The sequence below is a fragment of the Trachurus japonicus genome, chromosome 10 (genome assembly GCF_045865225.1).
Source record: "Trachurus japonicus isolate A0001 chromosome 10, Traja_1.0".
Classification (NCBI taxonomy): Eukaryota; Metazoa; Chordata; class Actinopteri; order Carangiformes; family Carangidae; genus Trachurus; species Trachurus japonicus.
In genome coordinates this window covers 26,317,346-26,326,635 of record NC_140916.1, presented here as the reverse complement: position 1 = coordinate 26,326,635, position 9,290 = coordinate 26,317,346, and the positions used below count along the sequence as shown (strand labels likewise).

The following is a 9,290-nucleotide window of genomic DNA, read 5'->3' as shown; positions in this document are numbered from 1 at the left end:
TGCTATAAAATAATATTTATTACTGCATACTCTCAACAAATAGGTACAGACAGTATAAATGTAATTCAAAACATCAGGGCTCATATTCACATTTTATATTCAACCTCAAATTACTTTTTGATATCTTAGCTCGGTGGTCCCTCTACAAAGATAGTCGCAAAGCTGCTCACATCCTCCAGTCCAGATGTTTTCAGCTGTAGCTAAAAGCAGGGTAAAGATAGTTTTAATAGATGGGATGAGTTAATGAGTCACATAAGGCATCATCAGGTGATTTCAGAGGTGATACAAACTCTACACTATTTTGGCCCGTACACTGATATGCTACACGGAAATCCTACCTATTTAGAAATGCTTTAGTGTCATTAAACGCATTCTGTTTGGTTCGGGCTGTTCAGCAAAAGTTCTTTGCTTACTGATTTGGTAAAGAAAACAATATTTTGGAAAATGCAAGTATGGAAAATGCACCAGATACATTAATGTTGTGCTTATGTATTTGCAATCACCTTTGTGAATATTACAATTTTGGCTCATTTATGTCTAAAGTTTGCTTACATTCAGTTGTAGCATGCAGGTCTATGGTTAAACACTATGAACACTCAATGCATGTGTTCACTCTGATAGACAGGAGACTTACTTTCATGCACAAACTGCAATTTCTCCTCAGGTCTGACTTTTCAGACTTTTCTCATGAGCTGGCGACACAGGATTTGTCACAGTTACGTGCTGACTGGGTTCTCATAGCTACCTCTGTCTGCAGACGTCATAAAATATAGCAACACACTGTCCTACTGTGTAACACCCCATATAGTGTACTTCTCAGAATGAGAATCCTCGAGCCTCCTTCATTCATTCACAGATTTACCGCATTAAAAATCAGCAAGGGATCCTGAATTTTAACTGGATCTATCTACCATAGTTACTATATTGGATGGAAAGAGCTAATACTGTATGTCTATATCACTAATATGATCATTAAGTAGTAAAAGAAATGTAATCTCTGCTAAAAGCATTCACATAAATACATCCGGCTGTACAAAATTTCTTTTACGTAAATGTGTCCATTATAGAAAATGTATTCCTCAGGCACTTCATGAGTAATTTTCGAGGAACAGGAACTATCTATGTAACATGACCACTCACTGACTGGAGAGGAAGTTATTTGGAAATAATAAATGAATACACATGTTGGAAGATGAAACACACTTCACATGTTTTTTTTGTGATATTTTTGTAGAAAAATAGAAGCTACATTGTAAGAGACAAGTTAATCCTTAATACACAGTGGAGACCACTTAGAATGGCTTGAGCACTGCAATAATAATAGTACTAATAATGACCTCTACTGTGTGGCATGATGGGAATCATCTGGTACTTGTCAGTGTTCTAGGACAACAGCTGCCCTCCACATGACTTAACGCAGCGATGATTTCCAGATAAAAGAGTTCCGATGTTTGACTCTCCACATGACTGTAAGGCGCACACTGAGGCCCATTTTACTCGTGTATGATGTCATCAGGGCACATGGGTGTCGAGCAGTGACAACTGTCTCCTAATCAGCTACTGATGCTGTGTTTGCAGAGGCACACTCATGCGTTTTTTTTTTCTTCATAAAAAGTCCTTAAGGCATTTTGAAAAAAGTAACTCAGGGTCACTGTTTCCCTCCCTGTGAGGTATCAGAGCTTCAACAGGTAGTGCTGCTCATCAGTGCTGTTATTCATACAAGAAGCACTAAGGCTGGATATAATCAGGAGTCTTAAAATCTGCATGTAAATAATACTGTACATAAATTTACATGTGGCTTGTATAAAAATTCTCCATAACTGGTATCACCATCATGGTCCACCGAGAGATTTTAGTCCTCTACACAAGCTCAGTGTTGGAGTATGAACAGATTTATGTAGCCTTGGCTTCATCAAAGGTTTTTAGTTAGTATTACAGCCTGAACAGGTACAATCCTGTTGTTTACTTTGGGTCATTCCTTTCATGTCCGAGTCTTTTCGGTCTGCTGTGAGTCCTGCTGTGAAGTGACCTCGACCTTGCTACATTTTTCCCTCCTGACTTGGATCTGATCGCTGGTCTGTTGGCAGTGATGACACTGTTTCTCCATAACAGGAGCTAAAGGGAATATGGGTTTGGCAGAGGAGGTATGTGATTTGTGTGTGTGTGTTTATGAAGAGCTTGTATATTTCTGACTCGAGCGGGAGCTGGAGCGGTCTAATCCGTTCCCATGGCAAGAGCCTTTCCAGCGGCCTCCTGAGCCTCGTTCATCCAGGGGAGATGTTCTGTAGCACCAGCAGCATAGACAAGACTACAACACAAGAAGACACACACAACAAACATGCATACAGTTATTTACTGCTTTTTGTTGACTGCACTTCAAAATGATCAAATAAATCCTCCAATTCCGTTGCCGTCTCACCTGGAAGCAGTTTTTAAACTTCTGGCTGACAAAATAGAGCGCAATCGGGTTAATGCAGGAGTTTAGGGAGGCCATGTTGATCCCGATGTAATCCATCACCAACAGGAAGCTGGCAGGGGAAAGGGCAAAGTTTACAGTAAAGCCTACAGGAAGTCATGGAGCAGAGAACAATGGGTTCTCATGAAGTTTGCAGTATATTTGTGTTGCTTGCTATATTTTTGTGCCTACCTGAGCAGTTCACAGCGGTTGGGGTCATTCTGGTCATAGATAGTTTTCTTCAAAATACGGCTCAGATGAAGAGGCAGCCAGCAGAGAGCAAAGATCAGCACCAGGCAGAAAACTGTCTTCGCTACCTCCCGCCGCTGAAAAAAAAAGACAAATATTGTCAATAATGTGGCTCCATCTCCTATAGAATATGATGATACAGTTCTTAAAGCGCACCTCAGGCTTTTGCTCACATACCTGTTTCATGTGGTCGTTGAGAGCGATGCGCATGCCTTTTTTACGACTGAGCATCTCGCAGGACATGAGGGTGTAGAAGATTCCCGTGCAGGCCAGTGGAAAGCAGAAGTAGAAGCCAAACAGCCACCAGTCTTTGACATCCTGGTAGAACTGGAGGAAAAAAGCTCCCATCAAAAAAAAAGTGCAAAACACTGGCATATGTGTACTGTGCAGATCTAAAGTGGTGTGTATTCGCACACACACACACACCACTTTATTATTTCTTTTGCGTTTGTGATTTTCGTTAAGACATTACACATTGCACGGGTTGGCCCTGGATTGAATATAAAAAGATATATTCACCTCCAGGGATCCAAATTTGGTGGAAATGGTTTAAATTAGGTTCAGACCTGTTTGTTTTGTCCTTGAGGAAAAAAATCTTTTCGGGTAAGTTGAGGACATTTCGAATTACATCACCAGGTCAAAACAGTCCACTATCAAAGACAAATTATGTTTTTCTAATGAGATCAAGCTGAAATGACCAGTTCCTGATTTTAAGTCATAGATTTGACATTAAAACCTTACTGCTTTATTTCCCCCATGACCTGCTATTCAGACCCTTCTTGTTCAAACAGAGTAGAAAATCCACGTATTGGAATTTTTGGGGCGTCTGCTCTACCAGCTGAGCTAAACGACGCCCCTGCAATGTCTTTCATGCTATGCAGTTTAATAAACATATTATGAGAAACAGTCACTTTTAAATAGATTAGCATGCAGTGTTTATAACTTGTGTTAATTTGGTCGGAATCATTAATTACTTGCTGGCAGAGTTTGAAAGTTCTGATTAAAAAAAATTGTAGCAGCTCAGACACTTCTCTTTGAAGTGAACTATTCTGTTGACATTTTTGCGTGAAAGTAACATCAGGTGCAGGCTCTACAATCCACAGCATTCTTCCTAATTTAGGCTTGATGGAGAGTGTAATCAGTGGGAAGGAAGGATATTTTGACCATATGCCTCAGGGAAAACAATAACATAACATTTTCTGACATGCAAGCTCTATCAAACATTTTGAAATGCATAAATATCTACACTCTGCCAAGCTAAAGTTTTTCTTATCATATTTCTATGATAGGAAGATAGAGTGCCCGGCTGTTTGTTATGAAGCTTAAGTCATACATTTATTTGCCATACTTTTTTCATTCTTTTTCCTCAACTTGACGTTTTAAGATAAACAACCCTGATTTTTAAACAGTAACTTCGCTATACTTCTAGGAAGTGCAGTGTCAATCAGTCATTCCACCATTTGGACCAGACTGAAATGTTCACACGTCATCATCGCCATGAAATGTTGGACAAACATGTTTTCCAGAGGACAAGACCATCTGGCTTTAGTGATCCCTTGACATTAATCTATCATCTATCATCAGGTCAATTTGTCTTTAAATGTGTCCATTACTTTGACTTATGTCCAAATACTGACTGTAATCACATTCCTCAGCTGTACTTTGTGTTTACCAGTGTTTATTAAATTGTAGCATGGTAACGCGCCAAAGCATGATGGCGGATATTTAGGAAATATCATCAAAGGTGGCCCTTTGCTGCATGTCTTCCCCTCTCTCTCTGCCTCCCCATTTGCTTTCTCTCTCTTGGTTAAAAAAAACCTAACATGCTAAATTTAAGTGAGGTGGTTAGCATAATGACATTAATGATACATTTGAAACCACAGTGTAACACACCCATTTATTAAAACAAAAACTGTGACTTCCACCATGTTATGCTATTATGCTTAAAATAGTATGTACAAAAATCTATGATGTGCTTATTTTTACTAAATAAATAACCCAATAGTAAATAATGAGGCTTAAATTAGCAACCCCCTCGCCTACTTTTAAATCCTTTTATTATTATATTTAAATAAAGAAACTAAAAGGAGCCTCCTTTATCACTGTTAACAGTACGCATCTAATCACAGGCCTTACCTTCATAAAGTTTGTGGTCTGTTCTGGGTGTAGCAGGCAGACGCGCAGCTTAGCGCCTCTGTATGGCATCTCCAGCATGTCGAATGCCAGCGCCTCAGGTACTGCCAGCACCACAGCGATCATCCAGATCAGAGTCACCTCCACGGCTTTCCACAGGGGGATCCCCATCCCCTTCACCCTGCTCCATGACGTCACTGCATGGTAGCTACACACACACACACACACACACACACACACACACAGCCCAGAGACACGGACACAGGAATTAGCTGCTTTCACTACTAATATCTGTTATGTGTGCAGAGAAAAAGACCACTTACCGGTCAATACTCAGGGCGCACAGGCTGAGGACGGTAATTCCCACTGAAGCTTTCTGGATGAATGGCACCAACTTACAGATGTACACGCCGAATGGCCAGTCCTCAGCTATCAGCTGCAGAGAAAAATAATTGAGGAAGACAGAGAAGACAGACATCTGTAGTGAGAGAAATTTAAGAAGGGTCACCTGTGTAAACACAGTCAGACCCCTTTAAGGTTCATTGAGGGGTCCTTTCCTCCTCATGTCTTACATTGTTATGCAGCAGTTAAAGCCAAGAACAGCAACAATGTGTCCCTCCTTACTGCAAATGTCTCTTTACCTTGAACATTAAAGTTTGGGTTGTTGCCAAAAGTGCCTGAAATGCACATGGCGTAATATTTAAGATTTATGTATTGCAATTGCAAAGACTTTGTGACATAGTTTTGACATTAACAAACTTGGAAACTTAGTCAATCATAGTCAAAGTATGAGATTTCTGTAGTAGCAATAAACCCAGTGTGTAAAAATGCTTTTTAAACATACTGTTTCATTCTTGTTTGACAAATATGCAAGGCATTACGTTTTTTGTTTTTGTGACTGTGTTATCCAAAATTAAATTTTTTATATGCAATTAAAATACTTGAATCTTAAATGCCATATCTGAGTGCAGGACCTTTAAAGAAAATTACATTTGCCTGAAATGCAGTGCAGCATTCCAGCTGCATTCAAAATGAATCCTTTCAGATTTGGAAAATAAAATGCAGTGATGGCACACACACAAGGCCTGTTGCAAGTTTTCACATCAGACACACACAAGGCAAGTGAAGAAAGATAGAAGACAGTTTCCCCCAAAACCCCAACATTTCAGGTCACATTAACCTGACGCATCGCGTCTACTTTTATTAATTTTTTTCCAGTTTGAATGATACCTCGTAAAGAGGATCTACAGTCTATAGTTAAAAAAAGGAAATCAACAAAACCACACAGAGCATACTGAATGTAGAGAGAAACCACAGAAATCAACTTGTAAATAAACCACAGCTAACCGCAGGACGTGCCAAGAAAGGCAAATGCAGTGCAGGGAAATTACTCATACTAAATTAGATACAGACCATGGGATGGGTAATAAAATTGCACTGATTTAAAGTTGTGTTTTTACTATACAGCATAAATGTCTGAATTCAAATTTTATAACATCGTAACAGTCACTTTCAACAAGAAATATTCACCTAATGTGAAGTGTTTTTATTAACTTTATCTTAACTTATCCTGTTTTTACAGTATGTAAAAAACAGGGGTTATGTAAAGTAGAGTCTTTACATCAATAATGTAAGTTAAAACAATTATTAGGCACTAAAGGTTGTGTAAGTGTACTGAACTGCAGTTAGAGAGTCTTCAAACTATGAAAGCACCAAGAATCAAGAGAAACATCCACAGGCTGGCAGAATGGGATAAAGGAATGCAGGTGTACTACTATTCCCTGAATAAACTCAATTTGTATCATGCTATCATGCAAAATTGCCAGGGTAAAAGATTAGTTTGGCGAGGACTCAGACAGACACAAGGGATAAATGAGATTACCTTAAACACATTGATGGGGATGGCGATGATAATATAAAGCAGGTCTCCCAGTGCCAGGCTGCCAATCAGGACGTTTGGCCCATTCCTCATACACTTGTTCTTGTATATGATCCTGAGCAGCGTTGAGTTGCCGATCATCCCCACCACAAAGATCAGACAGGACACAATAGTGTTCACATACTTGAAGGCGTGCTTAATCTCAGTTGGCTTTATGCACATGGGGGGAAAGGCGCCCCGCGGTCGGCCCGGCGGTGGGGGTGGCAGCGGGATAGAGGCGTTGCTCTTGGATGGTTCTGAGGCTGCAGGCGTACCCTGGGAGTCGCGGATGAACCGAGAGGCCCCGACCTCCGCAACGATCAGCAGACACAGCACAGTGACGGCCCTCATCCTCACACAGGCCTCTCAGTCACACAGCAAGATGATTCCTCACTCGAAGGCACACAGCAATCTAAAGTTACTCACTTAGACGCTCTCACGCACACACACATATTCACACGCTCACACACATCCACCCACTGGGCCTTGCTCTGGGCCTGGAACTGTTGACGCAGAGTCAGGGCTTCTTCTTCCTGAAAAGAAATAGGAAAACCATAATGTAGCAACCAAACTCAAAAACCCTCAGAGAGATAGTCATGGTTACTTTGGGATGAATCCCAACAATGGAAATGATCCTGAGATAAAGTAAAAAGTAAAAAAAAAAAAAGAAAGCTAGTATTTGGGTCAAAACAACAGGGCTCTGGTAAAACTAAACTGGAACAATTATAAAACATTGGGTTGGCAATCATAAAAAAGTTGAACTACCCCATACAATTTTATTTTTGCTGACTGAATGCAGAGGCAACACTGTCTCTCTGAAACAACACTTCTATAAGACTACAGCAAATACTATTTTGTTACAAACTTACAATGAATTTGTTTTCCACCAAAATTTTGCACAAGTTGTATGAAATATACACTTGTTCTGTTTATGTTCTCACTGCATTCGGTTCGGTTGGCTTAAAGCATTAAATTGTTCACATTTTCTTCAAATGCAAACATATTTTTATATTTAAGCAAACCCACAATCTTTATACTATATCACTGCTTTTGTTAATCAAACCTAACCACAGACAGAACTGGCTCTGGCCTAACAGTCATGGACACCCTCCAATCGAATGCATCATTCTCATTATTGCTTTGGTTAATTCAATTATTCATTCATAATCATATATGTGTTTGTTTGCCATAGCAACTGTAATAATGAATACTTTAATTTATGTTTACAGGATGTAAAGTTCACAGAGGCTGTTTTGACAGATTAGCTGTCCCTTGAGTTGGACACAGGAAGACACATGTCTGGCTCTTGTTCCTGTCACTCCCTGTCCTCAGCTTCCTCTGTCCGCCCACCAGATGTCTATAGACTTTCCTCCTCTTTCCAACTCACCTGTCTGTACCACCCACCCAAACACCTGACCGAATTTTTCCATTTGGCTTTTCAGTCACCTGTTCTCTCCCCACCTGTTCCCCATTCCCAAACAGCCCTGCACTATTTATTCCAGCCAATTGTCCTCAGTCTTATCAGATCATCTGCTTTTGTTCACAGTAATGTTACCATGTGTTCATTTTGTGTAGATTCCTGTTGTTTGTTCCCTTTTTTCCTGCCTGTATGTTGTCCAACTGTCTGGTCATCGGCCATCTGCCTGCTCGCATTGTTTACTTCACTGAAATATCTTCACAGCTTAATTTTCTCTGCCTCTAAACCTAACCTTCATCTGGATTTTTAACGATAACACAAGACAGTTGTTAGTCTCCTCAAAACTTCCTCTTTAGAGCCACCGAGTCAAAAAAGACACTCTTACTTTTTTTCAGAGACGATCAGATGAACAGTGCAGTTCTGAGCTCACCCAAACGTACTTAAGGTTTATCTATGTCTATGCAGGATTAGCAAAACAAAAGACTCACGCAGAAGAAATCCCTCTAAATAATCACTTATGACCAACTTGACGTGTGTGGTCTTCTTATCTGCGCAGATCCTGTGCCTGTCCTCTGTCTTCTTTGTTTGTTTCGGTCTGTCTCTAGGCAGCAACCTTTGGGCAGTGGTTGTGCAGCCCACCGCCAATAGTGTGCAGTGTGTGGACGGGACTACAAACTTTACAAAGCCCATAAAAGAGTAGTGACCAGATCTTCACTCTTCACTGGTGGATAGAACGTGGAATGGGAGGAGGTGCGGTTTAGGGCATTGATTTATCTGTGCCTTGGGATGTAAATGGCATTAAACGATTAGAAAGTTTTATGTTTTATCTCTTAGATTCACTGCTTTGTAATGGTTAATGCCTCTTACTTGCTTCTAGCTCATTCAGCCTCTGCTGCACTCTCTCTCTCTCTCTTGCTCATTGAGCTGGGGAGGAGGGGCCAACATTGAATGGTGTCTTTATAAACAACAACCGATAAATCCTGCACTGAATAATTTAATGTGACCATATTGAGTTTCATCTTAAGCCCTATCTCGATGATCTGAGTGCAACAGACCAAACACTCATCGACACGATGAATGAAGCAACTAGTGTTGGATCAGAAAGACAATACAAAACA

At 40.3% G+C, this 9,290-nt stretch overlaps 1 protein-coding gene across 1 annotated transcript; it reads right to left on the bottom strand.

The window, feature by feature from the left end:
- LOC146980165 (endothelin receptor type B-like) lies at nt 1-7,288 on the bottom strand. Its single transcript, XM_085788429.1, has 7 exons — nt 6,720-7,288; nt 5,161-5,273; nt 4,841-5,045; nt 2,882-3,031; nt 2,648-2,781; nt 2,420-2,528; nt 1-2,308 (listed from the first exon to the last, which is right to left on the bottom strand). The coding sequence occupies exons 1-7, from the start codon at nt 7,104-7,106 to the stop codon at nt 2,168-2,170; spliced, it is 1,239 nt and encodes a 412-aa protein (XP_085644555.1). The 5' UTR covers nt 7,107-7,288; the 3' UTR covers nt 1-2,167.
- Nucleotides 7,289-9,290: the final 2,002 nt, after the last annotated feature.

Coding starts and splice junctions, on each gene's coding strand:
- LOC146980165 (XM_085788429.1), bottom strand. CDS start 7,106: ATGAGGGCCGTCACTGTGCTGTGTCTGCTGATCGTTGCGGAGGTCGGG. Junction 5,274..6,719: donor TCCCCATCAATGTGTTTAAG/GTAATCTCATTT, acceptor TTTTCTCTGCAG/CTGATAGCTGAGGACTGGCC. Junction 2,782..2,881: donor TCAACGACCACATGAAACAG/GTATGTGAGCAA, acceptor TTTTTTTTTCAG/CGGCGGGAGGTAGCGAAGAC.